We start from the raw sequence: 19496 nt of genomic DNA on the forward strand, positions 1-19496 counted from the left end.
TGGGAAGAACTGTATTTCAAGGAAAGTGAGATGTGTTAGAAGGGCAACTTGTGTGTATGTGGCTACAACAGCAAGAGCAATATGAATAAATAGAAAGCCGTGAAAATACAAGATGGGTTGCAAAAAGAGGACAAGAAGGAAAGAAGCACACAGGAAAGCTGATAAGAGAGAGAGAAAGAGAGAGAGAGAGAGAGAGAGAGAGAGAGAGAGAGAGAGAGAGTAATAATAATAATAATAATAATAATAATAATAATAATAATAATAATAATAATAATAATAATAATAATAATCATGCTCGCACACACAAAGATCTCAAAGCTGCCGTACTGTAGTATTTGTGGCAAAAAAGCACATGGAAAGCACCAATTCTACCCGATGCACCACATGAGTTGTCAGACACCTCCTCTATAGCTCCATAAATCATGATTGAGACTCCTATCCTGGGAGAGAATCACTTGTCTCCCCAATGATTTAGTTGCCACATGCCTCCAGAACATCTGAGAAGAAAATGAGATGTCTGAATTCAAAACTCTAGGCACAAAAAATCAATGCCTTAATAGATGATCACTGCCACGAGTGAGCCTCTGGGTTGCGCCTAAATAGATGATCACTGCTGTTTAGGGATTAATGTGTAGCATGAAGTAGTCAGAGGGTGGAGGAGAGGGAGGAACAAACCCTGAATCATCCAAGATAGAGTTTTTAGCAAAGATTTGAGCAAAGAGTTCAGCTTTAGAAATAGATGAGATGGCAGTGGTGCCATCAGGTTGAAATAAAGTAGGAAAAGATGAAGAAGCAAAGTTATTGAAGATGTTTTGGCTTGGTGCCAGATGTCATGAAGGGAGTTAGATCTTGAAAGATTTTAATGCTTTCTATTAAAGAAGGAGTTTTTGGCTGGTTGCAGAACAGACTTGGCTTGATTCCTGGCAGAAATATAAAGTGCCTGAGATTCAGGTGATGGAAGGTTCAAGTATTTTTTTGTGGGCTACCTCTCTATCACGTATAGCACAAGAACAGGCTGTGTTAAACCAAGGTTTGGAAGGTTTAGGTCAAGAGAAAGAGTGAGGAATGCACACCTCCATGCCAAACACTATCACTTCTGTTATGTGCTCAGCACTCAGAGACAGTTCTCTGACACAGAAGAAGTAGTCATTCCAAGGAAAATCAGCATAATGCCTCCTCAGGTCCCCACAATTAGTAGAGGTAAAACACCAGAGGCACCTACGTTTTGGGGGATCCTGGAGAGGGATTGAGCAATAGGACAAGATACAGATATGAGATTGAGATTAGAGGAGCCCAATGGAGAAGGGAGAGTAATTGCATAAGCAGAGGGATTAGAGGTTAGGAAAAGGCAAAAAATATTTTTTTCTTAACCTCTCAATGTAAAAAAAAAAAAAGCCCAAAGGGCTTCCCTATCAATCCTATCACATGCTTCCTCAAGGTTCATGAATGTTGCAACATTTTATAAATTCCTAAGTTCTTCTTTGTTATAATTTTAACTGCGTAAATTTGATCTGCACAATCTTTACTTACTTCACCTTTGTCACTTCCATCAATCTCTTAGTCAATATCACTCAACAGACTATTTTGTCACATTAAGCATACTGTCCCCCTATAACTATTACTCTTATTTCTACAACCTTTATTTTCATATTGAAGTACAACCATTTTTCTCCATTCATTGGGTACTTCTTGCCTCCATGCCAAATCTAACACTAGAAGTTTTCAATCCATCACCACATCACTGATGTACTTTAACATTTACATGGTTATTCTATCTGTACCTGCAGCTTTGGCCACACTTCAGTTTATATATCATGTTCTCTACCTCTTTTGTACCAGTTCCTCTGCACAAACACTCCCATATCTGTATTACTGTTACATGCCCTACTGTCTTCTTATTCATTAAACAGTCAAACTACCTTTTCCATACATCTTCCGCCTCCTCTTTGCTACTCGTAAGAACTTTATTCTGTCTGCCTTATCATACTCCCACATTCTCTCTCTCTCTCTCTCTCTCTCTCTCTCTCTCTCTCTCTCTCTCTCTCTCTCTCTCTCTCTCTCTCTCTCTCTCTCCTTTGGGTGGATGGGCTGTTCAGTACTTTTATCTTCCATTCAGCCCAGTACCAACCTCCTACCATATATTATACTCTTTGTACACAAAATGAAAATTTTAAGAGGTATCTTGTAAATTACAAGGTGAAGTAACACTTACATACAGAGGCAGGAATGGCTGATGTAGCAAGGTTTTCATAAAAGTATCAAACACCTTAACTACTTTATATTGCATTTTTATTGCTAATTTTTTTTTTTTGTATCACAAGATTTGCACCACATGGTGTGTGTGTGTGTGTGTGTGTGTGTGTGTGTGTGTGTGTGTGTGTGTGTGTGTGTGTGTGTGTGTGTGTATATATATATATATATATATATATATATATATATATATATATATATATATATATATATATATATATATATATATATATATATATATATATATATATATATATATATATATATATATATATATATATATACATACACACACACACACACACACACACACACACCATGTGGTGCAAATCTTGATACAAAAAAAAAAAATTAGCAATAAAAATGCAATATAAAGTAGTTAAGGTGTTTGATACTTTTATGAAAACCTTGCTACATCAGCCATTCCTGCCTCTGTATGTAAGTGTTACTTCACCTTGTAATTTACAAGATACCTCTTAAAATTTTCATTTTGTGTACAAAGAGTATAATATATCGTAGGAGGTTGGTACTGGGCTGAATGGAAGATAAAAGTACTGAACAGCCCATCCACCCAAAGGAGAGAGAGAGAGAGAGAGAGAGAGAGAGAGAGAGAGAGAGAGGAGAGAGAGAGAGAGAGAGAGAGAGAGAGAGAGAGAGAGAATGTGGGAGTATGATAAGGCAGACAGAATAAAGTTCTTACGAGTAGCAAAGAGGAGGCGGAAGATGTATGGAAAAGGTAGTTTGACTGTTTAATGAATAAGAAGACAGTAGGGCATGTAACAGTAATACAGATATGGGAGTGTTTGTGCAGAGGAACTGGTACAAAAGAGGTAGAGAACATGATATATAAATTGAAGTGTGGCCAAAGCTGCAGGTACAGATAGAATAACCATGTAAATGTTAAAGTACATCAGTGATGTGGTGATGGATTGAAAACTTCTAGTGTTAGATTTGGCATGGAGGCAAGAAGTACCCAATGAATGGAGAAAAATGGTTGTACTTCAATATGAAAATAAAGGTTGTAGAAATAAGAGTAATAGTTATAGGGGGACAGTATGCTTAATGTGACAAAATAGTCTGTTGAGTGATATTGACTAAGAGATTGATGGAAGTGACAAAGGTGAAGTAAGTAAAGATTGTGCAGATCAAATTTACGCAGTTAAAATTATAACAAAGAAGAACTTAGGAATTTATAAAATGTTGCAACATTCATGAACCTTGAGGAAGCATGTGATAGGATTGATAGGGAAGCCCTTTGGGCTTTTTTTTTTTTTACATTGAGAGGTTAAGAAAAAAATATTTTTTGCCTTTTCCTAACCTCTAATCCCTCTGCTTATGCAATTACTCTCCCTTCTCCATTGGGCTCCTCTAATCTCAATCTCATATCTGTATCTTGTCCTATTGCTCAATCCCTCTCCAGGATCCCCCAAAATGTAGGTGCCTCTGGTGTTTTACCTCTACTAATTGTGGGGACCTGAGGAGGCATTATGCTGATTTTCCTTGGAATGACTACTTCTTCTGTGTCAGAGAACTGTCTCTGAGTGCTGAGCACATAACAGAAGTGATAGTGTTTGGCATGGAGGTGTGCATTCCTCACTCTTTCTCTTGACCTAAACCTTCCAAACCTTGGTTTAACACAGCCTGTTCTTGTGCTATACGTGATAGAGAGGTAGCCCACAAAAAAATACTTGAACCTTCCATCACCTGAATCTCAGGCACTTTATATTTCTGCCAGGAATCAAGCCAAGTCTGTTCTGCAACCAGCCAAAAACTCCTTCTTTAATAGAAAGCATTAAAATCTTTCAAGATCTAACTCCCTTCATGACATCTGGCACCAAGCCAAAACATCTTCAATAACTTTGCTTCTTCATCTTTTCCTACTTTATTTCAACCTGATGGCACCACTGCCATCTCATCTATTTCTAAAGCTGAACTCTTTGCTCAAATCTTTGCTAAAAACTCTATCTTGGATGATTCAGGGTTTGTTCCTCCCTCTCCTCCACCCTCTGACTACTTCATGCTACACATTAATCCCTAAACAGCAGTGATCATCTATTTAGGCGCAACCCAGAGGCTCACTCGTGGCAGTGATCATCTATTAAGGCATTGATTTTTTGTGCCTAGAGTTTTGAATTCAGACATCTCATTTTCTTCTCAGATGTTCTGGAGGCATGTGGCAACTAAATCATTGGGGAGACAAGTGATTCTCTCCCAGGATAGGAGTCTCAATCATGATTTATGGAGCTATAGAGGAGGTGTCTGACAACTCATGTGGTGCATCGGGTAGAATTGGTGCTTTCCATGTGCTTTTTTGCCACAAATACTACAGTACGGCAGCTTTGAGATCTTTGTGTGTGCGAGCATGATTATTATTATTATTATTATTATTATTATTATTATTATTATTATTATTATTATTATTATTATTATTATTATTATTACTCTCTCTCTCTCTCTCTCTCTCTCTCTCTCTCTCTCTCTCTCTCTCTCTCTCTCTCTTTCTCTCTCTCTTATCAGCTTTCCTGTGTGCTTCTTTCCTTCTTGTCCTCTTTTTGCAACCCATCTTGTATTTTCACGGCTTTCTATTTATTCATATTGCTCTTGCTGTTGTAGCCACATACACACAAGTTGCCCTTCTAACACATCTCACTTTCCTTGAAATACAGTTCTTCCCATTTTTCAAACCAACTATTCTCTCTCTCTCTCTCTCTCTCTCTCTCTCTCTCTCTCTCTCTCATATCATCTTTCTTACTGTAAATATGGGGAAAGATTAAAGAAGGAGGTCAGAGGGAAAAGACAACCAGATAAGGGGAACGAATAATGAATGGGTCCTTGGCACAACAGCAAAGAAGCAGACAGACAGACAGACAGACTGGTTGTCAAGACAGTTCTTTACTTCTTTATTTTTATTAGTATTTTTAGTACTTCTTTTTTTCTTCATGTACTTGAGGTGAGGGAGGGAGGCCATGGTAGGGAGGGGTGTGACAGAAGGGAGGGGGAGAAAAGAAAGAAATTAAATGGCTACGTGATAAATGATGGAAAGAAAAGGAGAGAGAGAGAGAGAGAGAGAGAGAGAGAGAGAGAGAGAGAGAGAGAGAGAGAGAGAGAGAGAGAGAGAGAGAGAGAGAGAGAGAGAGAGACCAATGTTTGGAATAGTAACCATTTAAAAAAACAAAACAGGAAGAACTGTATTTCAAGAAAAACAAGATGTGGCTACAACTGCAAAAGCATTATAAATAAACCTTCACCTTCACCAGGAACATCTTGTAACACAGCAGCACAGCATGTCACCATCTTTTCTTTGGTTTTCTGACTGTAGATTTTGCCTCACCTCACATACAGAAAATACAAGTTTACTTTCATTATCTCTATTATTAAAATATCATGCAGGAATAAGAAGACATGTAATATCTTCTCATACTGAAAACTATTTTACCTCGTATGTGGAGACCAAGTTACAATACACCCAGCTGTTTAAGGGTTAAAATTCTACGCAGTGATGTTTTCCATGCTCTTGATGGCTTAAACCCTCAGAAGGTTATGGACCTGATGGAGTCCCTCCTATTGTTCTCCAAAACTATGCCTCCATGCTTGTACCTTGCCTAGTCAAACTCTTTCAACTCTGTCTATCAACATCTACCTTTTCTTTTTGCTGGAAGTTTCCCTACATTCAGCCTGTTCCTAAAAAAGGTGACCATTCTAATCTCTTAAACTACCATCCTATTGCTTTAATTTCCTGCCTATCTAAAGTTTTTTTAATATATTCTGAACTGAACAGGAAGGTTCTTAAACATCTATCACTTCACAACCTTCTATGTGATCGCCAGTATGGGTTCTGTCAAGACCGCTATTCAGGTGATCTGACCTTCCTTACTGAGTCTTGGTCATCCTCTTTTAGAGATTTTGGTGAAACTTTTGCTGTTGCCTTAGACATATCAAAAACTTTTGATCGAGTCTGGCATAAAGCTTTGATTTCCAAAATACCCTCCTACAGCTTCTATTCTTCTCTCTGTAACTTCATCTCAAGTTTTCTTTCTGACTGTTCTATTGCTGCTGTGGTAGATGGTCACTGTTCTTCTTCTAAATCTATAATGGTGGTGTTCCTCAGAGTTCTGTCCTGTTAATGATTCTCTTCCTATTATTCATCAATGATATTCTAAACCAAACTTCTTGTTCTAACCATTCCTAGACTGATGATACCACACTGCACTTTTCCATATCTTTTTCCTAGACATCCAACCCTTCAGGAAGTAAACAATTCATGCAAGGAAACCACAGAACACCTGACTTCTGATCTCTGGTCTTACCTGTAAATAGTTACATGACGCAACTGGCCAATCCTCCATGCCCTCTCCCTGGCCTGAGAATCCGTTGAGGGATTCCAATCAGGATCATATATCACAACTCTGTCAGCACCAGTCAAATTTACTCCAAGGCCTCCAACGCGGGTGGTGAGAAGAAACACAAAGTAGGAAGGATCACTGTTGAACTTGTTAATCAAAGGCTGGCGGGAGGCCACTGTTGTAGTTCTGGAAGGAGACAATTTGTCACGAGAATAGTGTACATGGCATCTACTGTAATTGTTTTCTTCAGTCTGGGTGAGGCATATTTGTATAAAAAAAAAGTGGCATACTTTACCATCAGCAAAAAATAAAGTATACTGTCTATTTCAACTTAAGATTATAATTTGATACATACAAGACACCACAAAATATGCCCCATGCAGTAGTTAAATTAATTAAGCATACTTGAATTTCACTAAGTTAGAAGGGCAAAAGAATAAGTAACATGTGAAATGTCAAACAAATAGTTGTGTGCCTTGGTATACAGTAGGGTATGTGACAACGAAGATCATTTGTTCCAATGTAGTGTTGGTTATGGCAAATGTGCATCATAGTGATTGAAGAATCTATAGGAAATAATTAATTGGTTCCAAGGAACCAGAAAGTATTAAAAAAATTCTGCAATATTCTGAAAAAAATACATCAGAATGAGCACATCTGTACTACTACATTTGAGATAACACAACAAATATATGAGGCACCTAAAGCCAGAGCGATATAAGTACTGAAAACTGAAAACAAAACGCTACCAAAGTTTTGTGAGTTTCAAAATGTGATATCTCTTAAGTGGATTGAGATAGGAAGTAATGATTGGTATCAAAATATTCAGTAATTTATGCCCTTTACAGCTATTTAATTTAATTACATTATGGTTGGTATCAAAATATTCAGTAATTTATGACCTTTACAACTACTTAGCTGAATTACATAATGAAGTTACAATTAAATTACATTATTAAAAATAAATAAGTGACTGCTTTTTTCTTTGATACAATTCTGTTATGGATATCACAAAGCAACATTAAAATTGTACTTAGTGCCCACACATTGTTTATTTCCTTTATTCTAACAAGTTGTTTTATTTTCTGTTTACTAATAGGGGAATTACAACCATTAAAAAGTTACATACAAGTACTTCCTAAGATGAACACAAACGAAGAGAATGATACAAGCTTAAAAAATTAAATTGAAAGAAACTAAAACAAAAGAACTAATAAACATTATAAAAATATACTGTTATAAAGGATAATAGAATATAAAGAAATAATAAAATCATCTGATGCTTCCAAAGCTCACATAGGTTTCCTCCATGCATCTTTGTCTTTTTAGCAATATTATTCTTCCATTTTTCTTCTTCTAGAGGGTCCTGGCTCCTCAGGGGGCAAGCTGTTGTCCCCCATAATAATGGAAGGCTTATGTGTTGTGTAAAAGAAAAATTAAGACAGCAGCCTGTCATTTAAAGGTAGCACGCAGGCTGGAAGGAGGAAGAGAATGAAGTGTGTGGTGGTGATGAGGTGTCCCAGTGTAGGTGTAGGTTCACTTGAAATCTATCCAGCAATCAGGGTTTGCCTACCCCAGCATAACACATGACTCACAGCATGAATCGTCATTGCCTGGCTCTTTCCGCACTGCTGTGGCAAGGGAGTTACTTCTCTCTCTTGCCCCCAACAACTGATAGCTATCACTCAAGTGCAACAAGAAGGTTTCGTGGATAATTATTTCACTTGGATGGATTTTTTACCCAATTGCAGGGTTCATTCTGACTCCACACTCTCTCACATCACAGCAGGAAGGCTGGGGAAGACAATGCTATAAAAATAATAATTTTGGCTATGAGGCCATTTATGTCACTCTGCCTCTAGGGGACTCATATATAGTGCCCTGCCGAGTTTCATATCTAGTCCTAATTTCTTACCATCCTGAGTTTCGCACATTATGATCTCGAGTTTTATGCTGCTTTGACAAGTATCAGTGACATTTACCTACTGTCAGTGTCACACATAAATACAGTAAATCCCACCTAAATTGGAGTCATCTCTCTCTCTCTCTCTCTCTCTCTCTCTCTCTCTCTCTCTCTCTCTCTCTCTCTATGTGTGTGTGTGAAGTAAAAACAATCCTAAGGATTGCTAAATAGAATGAGACTGATTAGGAATGAAAATGGAATTATGTATATGAGTGAGTGAGAAATGATGAAGTGACAATGACAGAATGAATGAGAGAGAGAGAGAGAGAGAGAGAGAGAGAGAGAGAGAGAGAGAGAGAGAGAGAGAGAGAGAGAGAGAGAGAGAGAGAGAGAGAGAGAGAGAGAGAGAGAATTTCACTCCCTTATCCCTAATCTCTGACAGATAAGGGGGAAGGGAGGTGACAGGGAGGGACGTTTGAAACAAGACAAAAAGAAGGGAAAGGAAAAAAAGAGAGGAAGGGACAGGTGGTGGATAGGTGAGCAGTGGCTCACACAGCTGGTGAGTTAGTCTTGCGAGTTTCAGTTTGTTATCTCAATTAAATTTTTATTTAAGGCGAGTTCGCCTTGCTAGTTTTGGTTCATTTAATCTGATTGAATTTTTATTAAAATTTCAGTGATCACACTAGTGGTGAGTTCATTATGCTAGTTTTAGTTCATTATTCTGATTAGATATCTATTAAAATTTCAGTCCATTATTGCAGTTGTATGTTATAATGTCTGTGTGTTGTAGTGTACCCTACTGCATGTAAGCATGGAAACAGTGCAAGTGAAGAATAATATTACAAAATTTCTGAAAACCTAGAGTAAAGTTTTGATGAAGGAAGAAAGGTGACTGTAATGAGTGATACAAATGCAAATATTGAAGATGAAAGTGTCACATGATGAAGTGGTGTGAAAATGAGAAGTGAATTAAATGAGATCAATGAGTGGCTGGCAGAAATCTTGGATGAACAGAGACTATTTCTAAAAAAACACCTTTCAGCACAAGACAGTCCACTACTTTATTTGAAGGTACAAGAAGAGGAAAAGAGACTGACTGCCAATATGGCTGTAGATGAAAGATTGGAGACAAATGTGATGGATGAAAATGTTGTCTGAGATATGTTTGAGAGATTTGGTCATTTAGCTGTACAAATAAAAAAAAATTAATATGATAGATGGATATTCAGAATGAATGGAACAAGAAAGAAGCTTACAACTGAAAGATTCAGGGATGATGAGATAAGAGATGAATACAAGCAAAGAATGAATGAAACACTGAGTGACAAAGATAAGAATGTAAAAGAGTAAGGTTTTTGAGGTGCTCAGAAAGATGGTACTGCATGTATCTAAGAGAGTAGTTGTAATGAAAATGGTGAAATTGGGGAAGAAACTGAGACCAATAAAGGGAATGAGATGAGAGATGTGGATGAGAGGATGTTAAGGGAGAAAGAGGCTGTGAAAGGAAGGAGGATGGCATATTTTGAAGATTTTATCAGTGTAAAGTGTGAAGGGGAGGCAGTTGTGATGTTTACTGGATTAGTAAATGGTGATGGTGAGATGCATTAACATGCAAACAATGAATAAGGAGGAAGTGACAGAAGTTAATGGAAATTTGAAGATGGAAAGGAAGCAGGTGTAAATGGGATTATGGCTGAAAATGTTAAGGTGTGAAGGAGAAACTGGCAAAATAGATGTACAAGATACATGGGTTAGTATGCAAAGTGAGGAAACTATCACAAAACTGGCCATCATTATTCCAGCCTGTGAGGGCAAAGGTAATATGAGTGAATGCAAGAATTATAGATAAGGAAAAAGTCTTTTCTGTAGGTAGAAATATTTATGGATAAATTTTGATTGGATAGATGTTAGTCACACAAAGTAACATTTGGATAGATGTTAATCACACAAAGTAAGATAAATGAAAAACAGGGAGGATCTTAGACAGGCTAGAAATTACGAGGACCACATCTTTTATTCATGATGACAGCTGGAAAAAGAAAATGTCAACAAAAAGCATTAAGTTTATGCCGGGTTCATGAGGCTTGAGAGAGCATGAAAAATTCAATCCAAAATGCATTATACAAATATGTATTTCAAAGTATAATTCTGTATTTGAACTAACCCATCCATTTTGAGATAGGAATAACTTTCATCCATCAGGAACTTTTCAAGAATACACATCATCTGGCGAGACTGTGTGAAGAGTAAGACTCTATGACCCTGAGAAGACCAAAGCTGTAGAATGGAACGCAGAACATGCATTTTGCCTGAGCGGCTCCACCATCCGTATCTCAACTCTGGCTGTGGGTTTAGTGGAAAATACATACACATTACCTTATGTTATTTCATAGTAAAGTAGAAAAACCAATCACATGTTGCATGAAAAGGATTAGGTAATTAAGCATATATAACTTTAACTAATCCAAAATGCTATCCTTTCATTCATTATTGAATTAAAGTTTAACATATCTGATATGAAAAATGTGAAATCTACAAATAGATTTCCCATGATATTGATTTTCAAAGATGAATGATACAACAATTGTACAATCGTAATGCCAACCTGAAGGCCAGAGTTCCAGGTAGTGTTTTCACCAACAGGGCCTCCTGTATATAAATCTGGATGGTTGCATATCTTCCGAAGATTGATTAATCCAACAAATACCTGAAATATTAATGCACCAATGAAAGCTTGTATTTACTTCCTTCTCTTAAACATATCTGTAGACTCTCAGTCATACTTGGCCTTTATGCATCTAACCACTGAGGTTACTAAAAGGTAGTTAAGATATCTTTTTCAATGCAAGAATTCTATGTCCTATTTCCATTCAACACTATTTGGCTTTATGTCTTATCACTGTAACCATAGACATAACACCTCAAACTTACCCTATCATATCATATCATCAGTGCAAAAAGTTATTATGGATTTCAATAACCTTTCCTTTATCAATATCTGAACACCACCTAGGATGTGGTTACTTTGTAGACAGGATTAGTGAATGAACATATAGATGGCAAATACAATTTAATACATATTAGCAAATGTAAAGCATTTAGCATTGGTAGAAGAAATCCAAACAATAGGTACTGTACACAATAATTTAATGCACAAGCAGTTTAATACATATTAGCAAAATATAAAGCATTTAGCAGAGGTAGAAAAATCCACACAGTAGGTAGACAATAAAGAACAAGGTTCCAATAAGATCAGAGAACAAAAAGGATTTAGATTTATGTTAGCTCTGACCTCTGTCAGAGAAAATAATGCATAAAGGCCAGAAATAAACAAAATTGTGTATTAGGATTAATCTTCATGAACATCAAAAGTGTAAGTCCTGAAGTAATATTAAAGTTATACTTGGCACTGGTTCTAGTTCTGATTCTCATATTACAGAATTAGTACACAGGAGAATAACTAAAAAGATATAAAGGATGAGAAACATTACTAATAAAAGAAGGGTGAAACTTTTAACTTTACATTCCTTAGAGAGACACTGGTTAAGAGGAGATCTAATGGAGGTCTGTAAGTAATATAGGGGGATACAATAATGATGACATAAGCAAAATTCTCAGGATCAGTAATCAGGATAGGAAAAGAAATAATGGATTTATGCTTGATAAATCTAGATTTAAAAGAGACAAGAAACTGGCTCTTCAAGAGTGATAGAATAGACTCAGCAATCAGGTTGTTAGTGCTGAGTCATTAGGAAGCTTTAAAACAAGATTAGACAAATTTATGGTTGAGGATAATAAGTGAAAATAGATAATCTTTCACACAAGGACTGTCATGTGTAGGCCTGATGGCTTCTTGCAACTTCCCTATTTTTTTTATGTTCTCATGTTCTTAACTAACCTTTGCTCGACCTCCCATGATGGCTTTCACTTGGTCACCAGCAATATACTCTGAGTAGATTTTACGCTGTTCATCACTCAAACTGCAAAACAGGACCTGCCAAAATACACGCCATTTTCAATATTCAGTTATGTAAAAGTTTGTAAGCTTGTCTTTAACATATATAAATGTAACAAGCTCTGATGACATATCATTTAACTAATTATTCAATTACCTAATACAATAGCAATAATAATAATGATAATTCAATAATGATAATAAAGATAATAATAACAATAACTATAACTGTTATGCCTCAAAGACTCACACATATGCACCTACACCTAAGCACTTACACACATGCCCACATGCAACCACAACAAGTACCCATGCACCTGTGGGCGCGCACATGGGCTGTGAGAGGGTAGTAGATGCAGGCGCGAGGCCTGTGTTTACATGAAAAACTACTGCTGACCCAGCACAGTGGGCCAGGCACTGGGAATGAATAACATCAACCCTCGTGGGAAGCGAGGGCAAACCAAGACAGAAACAAGGTATCTCTGGTGAGCAGAGGCCTTGTTCTCACCGACCTCCACCTTCAGGAAGCCTCCTGTCAGCATCTCCGCCAGTGCCTTACAGAGAATCGACTCCGCACCTCGTAACTGACTAAGCTTAACGTGTAGTGTCTCGTCTTCAGACTCAGGAAGTGCAAACGCTTGTGCTCTCGATGCGCCGGGGGACGTTCCCCATTGGTGCCTCCATCACCGACTCCTCTGGCATCCCAGGGGGTGGGTGGAGTGTGTTACAGGACTAAATATTGTACTACAAACTAGTTTGACATCTGCAAGTGGAAGCATCCTGAGTGCCACATCATTGGACCATGGGCACAGCTGCGCACCGGTCCGAGGGGCGCCCGGGGCACTGGAAAAAACTATTGACCTGAGTGCCATCCTTCACCAATGAACCTCAACAGAGACAGCGCTGATCACTCTGACCAGTCTAGTTGGTGAACCAGAGCCACATCACCTCTCCTGCAAGCTCCTGCTGGTGCCTCTGCCCAGGGAAGGCTGTGCAGCTGACGGTGGCTGACGGCTTGCTAACGTTATGGCCACCGCAGGAGCAACATCATCGAGGGAGAGGTACCCCAGCCTAGCCAGTGATTCAGAGCCACAACGTCCCTCCTGCACACCCCTACTGGCACCTCTGCCCAGGGAAGGCAGTGTAGTTGACGGTGGTGGACAGCTCGTTCACATCCTGACCACCGCAGGAGCAATATCATTGAGGGTGATGTAATCCACCTTAAGGCACCCTCCCTGTCCCCTGGGGGCACAGGGAGGGTGCCCCCCCCAGCATAGTCAGGGGAATTACCGGCCTAGAAGTGTAGAATGTACATGTGCCCAACTCAACACCTGGAGGTAGAGGTGTCAGGGGTAAAGAAATGCTATGCCATTGGCTGATCAGATAGAACGTAATTTAGTGGTGGGGGACGGCAACTCCTAAGGGGTCGCTGGTCCCCCGTTACCCCCCAGTGGGGTGTAACATATTGGTGCAGTGAGTAAGATCTGATCTTGCCTCTGGCATGGCTAGCTTAGCTGTTAGATCTCCAAGACAGGCAAGGAGTCGCCCAGTAGTAAGTGTGGGTTACTCGGCAGTGACAGGTAATGGACCCACCACCTCAGAGTATGAATGGATAGAGTGACTGGTAAACTGTGACTTCATAGCAAGCGCTTCCGGCTGACTGCAGCGGCCTGTTGGGTTACCAACGCCTTTGCTATTCGTTACTGGGAATGTCTCCGTGTGAGAGGACTAACATGATAGGGCAAGGACAACAGGCCAGTGCATGAGGAGGGGAATAAGGAACCTAGCTCCTGCCAGCAGGTGTGGTGACTGTATCCACTGTACCATGGCAGATGGCTGGGGGACAGTACCTGGCCCACGACTGACCCTTTACAGAATCTTAGTTGGGCAAGCTAGTCAGATAATCTATGCATTCCAACAGGGGATGCCTCCTGGGACATGCCTTGGCCCAGGACCAACTGTGACACTCCTGTAGGCCCGGCAGGGCATCTAATGCGCCAGGCCCAGTGGGACATCAAACACACCACATCGAGGGGCAAAGGAACCATAGGAGAGGACCAGCCACAACGAAGGACAGAAACACGCTGAGGTGTGGGCACCTCCAGGCATAAACCGAGGTGTAGGGTCATGATAAATGACCTGAGGTATTTGGTAGGTCCTCCCAACTAGGTGGTGGTAGGTAGGTAGGATGGGGCTGTGGGGGGCTGGTAGTGGCACACCCCCTCCGTGGCTCCTGGAAAAGGGCACAACGATCGGCACACTCTATGTTAAGCCCCTCCCTGGCCGCTCAATTAGGCTACTTGGTGGTTTCCTTCTCAGTGCATGACACCTGGCAATACATTGTGAGCACAACTGTGCATATGAGCAGAGGGATGAATGCCACCATTAGCTGAGTGACTGAGTGTAGCTGAGTGACATGGACACAAAGGGACCCCCTCTCTTCTGTGCTGCCTGGCAGACAATCCAGGAATGGATCAAACTCTTTGAGCTCCACTGCCAGGCCCACAAGTATGAGGATGATGAGAAGGCAACCTGGTGCTGCCTGATGATCAGCCCCGAGGCAGAGATCTTCCTGATGAATCTTCCAGACGACATCTCCTGGACTTGTTTGAAGAGGAAGCTAATCAAGAACCTGGGCTCAATTCAACTCCACGACAACGTACTGTCACGGCTGCTGAACCTCACCTGGGGCCAAGAGAATGTTTGTGGCCTCGCCAACCAAGCACTCCTGCTGGTGAGCCAGGCGCTGCCTAGCTCCTCCTGTGCAACTGAGAGGCACCTTGCCCAAGAAGGCTTCCTCTAGGCAGTGGCCCCTGCACTGGGCCGACACTGGTGTCAAACTCCCAAGGCACTTCTCCAAACTGATCAAGGAAGCTGAGCATTGACTGACATCAACAGCTTCCTTCTCTGCAGCTGGGAGCCCCACACTGTGGGTCCTGTGGCTGCTGGGATCTTTAACCTGGCTCCAGGACTGAACCCTGCTATTGATGCCCCAACTACTGCTGCTGCTCCAGACACTAGTGCGGTGGCCCCATTGCCACCCGCTCCCACTCACAACATGAACACTCGACACCCAGGTCACCACTCTGAGTGGAAGGGCAGGAGGGGCCACCGAGGAGATGAACGGAACACCACCGACAGTGAGAGGTGCCTATCTTACTTCCACTGTCTGGATGACGATTTGCAGAGCCATCGCAGCTGGCAGATCGAGATGAGGGAATCACTTCAGCTGTGGCGGGCGGAAATGCGAGCAGAACTCCTGGCTGAGGCCCGGAGGACCCAAGACAATGCGCATTCCTACCATGCTGAACTGCACAGCAGGGAAGTAACCCCATGGCAGCGTCACCAAGCCTTCAACACAGAGAACTTCTAAACACGTCATCCAGGGCATGGCCTGCCCATGACAGCCACCTCGCACCCCAGGAGTCCTAGCAGTGTCATCAGATCTTCACCTTCTGCGGCCGAGGACAGCCTTTGTCACGGAGAGGGTAATGTTACATCCCAAACACTCACACACACGCACCTACACCCAAGCACTAACAGACTTACCCACATGCACCCACACAAAAGTACCCACGCGCCTGTGGGAGTGCACACGAGCTGTAAGAGGGTAATAGATGCAGGCAAGAGGCCTGTGTTTACATGAAAAACCCAGCACAGTGGGCCAGGCACTGGGAATAACAACAACAACCCTCGTGGGAAGCGAGGACATACCAAGACAGAAACAAGGTATCTCTGGTGAGTGGAGGCCGTGTGCTCAGCGACCTCTGCCTTCAGGAAGCCTCCCATCAGCGTCTCTGCCAGTGCCTCACACAGGATCAATTTCACACCTTGTGACTAAGACTAACGTGTAGTGTCCCATCTTCAGACTCACTGAGTGCGAACCCTTGTGCTCTCGATACACCGGAGGGCATTCCCCGTCAGCGCCACCGTTACCGAACCCTCTGGCATCCCGGGGGTTTGGGTGGAGTGTGTTACAGGCTAAATATTGTACTACAAACTAGTTTGACATCTGCTAGTGGAAGTGCCCCAAGTACCACACCATTGGGCTGTGGGCACAGCTGCACACCGGCCCATGGGGCATCTGGGATACTGGAAAACTCTACTGACCTGAATGCCATCCTTCACCAATGAACCTCGACAGAGACCAGCACTGATCACTCCGACCAGTCTAGCCAGTGAACCAGAGCCACATCGCCTCTCCTTCACGTCCCTGCCAACACCTCTGCCCAGGGAAGGCTGTGCAGCTGACAGTGGCAGACAGCTCACTCACATCCCAGCCTAGCTGGTGATTCAGAGCCACAACGCCCCTCCTGCACGCCCCTGCCAGCACCTCTGCCCAAGGAAGGCAGTGTAGTTGATGGTGCTGAACAGCTTGTTCATGTCCCGGCCACCGCAGGAGCAACATCATTGAGGGTGATGTAATCCAGCTTAAGGCATGATTGGGCAAGCCAACAGGCGACCCTGGGGGACCCTGCTGTGCTGCAAGGTCCCCCTGGGGGGACAGGGAGGGTGCCCCCCCCCAGCATAGCTGGGGGAATTACTAGCCTAGAAGTGTAGATTGTACACGTGCCCAACCCAACACCTGGAGGTAGAGGTGTCGGGGTTAAAGACATGCCATGCCATTGGCCGATCAGATAGAATGTAGGTTAGCAGTGGGGGACAGCAACCCCTAAGGAGTTGCAACAACAACAACAACAACAACAACAACAACAATAACAACAACTACAACAACAACAACAACAACAACAACAACAATAACAATAATAATAATAAAATTATAAAAATCTTATTTCATTTACACTCTTAGCCATTTGACCCATGGTGGAAAGGAACAGTTTCATAGCCCATTGTACTACACCATAGGAGTCCAGGTACAGCACAGCTGGCCACATTCATGCACAAGGCCTGATAGCATACAATGGCTTACCAGTCCCTTCCTAATGAGAGTGTTCCCTATACTGCACCTATTCCAATCTTGAGACCACAGTAGATGCAGAATAGTCCCTACAGAATGTCCAGCAATTTCACTGGATCTATATGTCAATACCACCCACCAAGTGCATCCACATTTCCTTCCAAGGTTATCAAGACCATGTCACCTTCATGCACTCGTCACTGTTGCTTACAATTCATAAACACAATTGCTCTTGCTTGCTGCACAGTCATTCCTCTCATTCAGTGCTCTCTTCATACAGTTCATTCACTCCAGGCATGGCCTTTCTTTTAACTTTTCACCAAGCACATCTGACTGCCTAAGTCTCTTTACTACTATGGATTTGAGAGGGTGTGTTACATCGTTTTTCAGGAACAACTCTCTAACAAATTAATGAATTGTGATGATACTTTGAAATAACATGTTTTAAATACTCCACTAATCCTTGTCATTATGATCAAGTAAAAAAAAGTGGATAATAAAGATATTTAACTTAGTAAATTTACCACATGCAAGAACTAGCCAACTGTCCGATGCATGTATGAAGGTTTCAGGACATTGTTGTGATGTCATGCTCCTCCCCACTTTTATCCTTTCTAGCACTGAGAGATGATACTACTGCTCCTGTCACCTAGTGACTTTTATCCAGTATTAGAAAACTACCATAATAAGAACAGAGCCTGTCATTGCCTTTTATGTGACATTGTAGCACATCATGAGTTTATAATATTTACATTAAGCTGAATTTCCTTACTTTTCTTTACTCTAATTAACAACCCCTTCTATGAGTATTCCTATACATTACTTGAAAGTGTTATGCATCTTCATTTATGTTCTTACTGTAGGTATAGTTTACTGTATCTACTATTTTCATGTTCAGAATTTGTGACGTAATGTGTCATTTCCAAGCATGAATTGTAGATCAAAGAAAAGACATGATGGATGGACAAATTTTGCAAACAATGATGACAATGCTGAATATTCTATTCTTTATTGCTATTAAGAAAAATCTTCCTCTGTGTGGGCAGAATCGAGGGAATGACATCATAACAATGTCATGATACCTTCATGTGTCTGGCAGCTGAATGAGTCTTACGCACATTAATTTACAAGAGTAAGTGGCTTCTTTATTCACTCTTGTCACTTGACCACAATGACAAAAATTTACAGAGTATCTGAAACACATTCTAACAAAGTATGATCCCCACATCATCAGTTTGTTAAAGTTATTCCCTGAAAATTATGTAACACGACTCCTGAAATGCATAGTAGGTTACTGTCCTCCATTCCCTCCACACACACAAACCATCTTAACACATATTGACCTGCTCATTTGGCCAACTCTCTCTAAAAACACAAGTTCTTATTTCCCCATTTTTATTCTATCCCTTCATGTTACCATATTTCCTGCCATATAAGACACAGCAGAATATAAAACATATTTATAATTCAGCAAGATATGTTTATGAAAATTAAAAATTCATATCTATAAGCACATAAAAAATACAAAAATTTAATCTGTCATTTGTTGTTTCCTGTAAAGATTTGGCTGTGTGGATTGTACATAAAAAATTATCACTTTATGCCACGCAGCACCACTCAAATACTCGCAGCAAACCAAGGAGGGAGAAAGGGAGGCAGAGGCCCACCCAGGCAAGCAGCTCCCTCAAAACACAACTTATATGTAAATTTCTTACAAAATAAAGCAAAACACAGTGTATGTGTATAGAGTATTTTCAACTTGGAATTACTTGAACTATCACATCCTGAGTTACATACCTTAACTCGTGGGACCACTTGTATTTTCTCTGCTCTATTCAATCACGATACTTTCTTTCAACACTATTTCCCCTTCATACTTACTAATTTCCCACTCTACTCACACATTTATATCTGCACATTCTTCAGGCACCTTATCTCCATTACATTTAATATCTTCTCCCATGTTCCTATGTTCCATGTTTCAGTTCCATATAATACCATTATCACTTCTCCCTCATACACCCTTTTTTCTGCATTCATTCCAGGCAACCAGAACTAATAAATACTCTACTCCTATTGCCTCATTAATTCAATATTTCATCAGTATATCTATTGTTCCCTTCACAA

General features: G+C 40.8%; 1 protein-coding gene across 3 annotated transcripts in view; it reads right to left on the reverse strand.

Annotated features, from left to right (window-relative positions):
- LOC135111418 (DNA excision repair protein ERCC-6-like) overlaps nt 1-19496 on the reverse strand; it is a 75306-nt gene that overhangs the window by 26225 nt on the left and 29585 nt on the right. For all 3 annotated transcript variants that reach the window (XM_064024701.1, XM_064024692.1, XM_064024709.1), the window contains exons 10-13: nt 12395-12490; nt 11102-11203; nt 10661-10839; nt 6558-6779 (exon numbers count right to left, since the gene is read on the reverse strand). In XM_064024701.1, coding sequence (XP_063880771.1) covers nt 6558-6779; nt 10661-10839; nt 11102-11203; nt 12395-12490 — 599 coding nt within the window. The remainder of the gene's footprint in view (nt 1-6557; nt 6780-10660; nt 10840-11101; nt 11204-12394; nt 12491-19496) is intronic.

Source organism: Scylla paramamosain, chromosome 2 (genome assembly GCF_035594125.1).
Source record: "Scylla paramamosain isolate STU-SP2022 chromosome 2, ASM3559412v1, whole genome shotgun sequence".
Classification (NCBI taxonomy): Eukaryota; Metazoa; Arthropoda; class Malacostraca; order Decapoda; family Portunidae; genus Scylla; species Scylla paramamosain.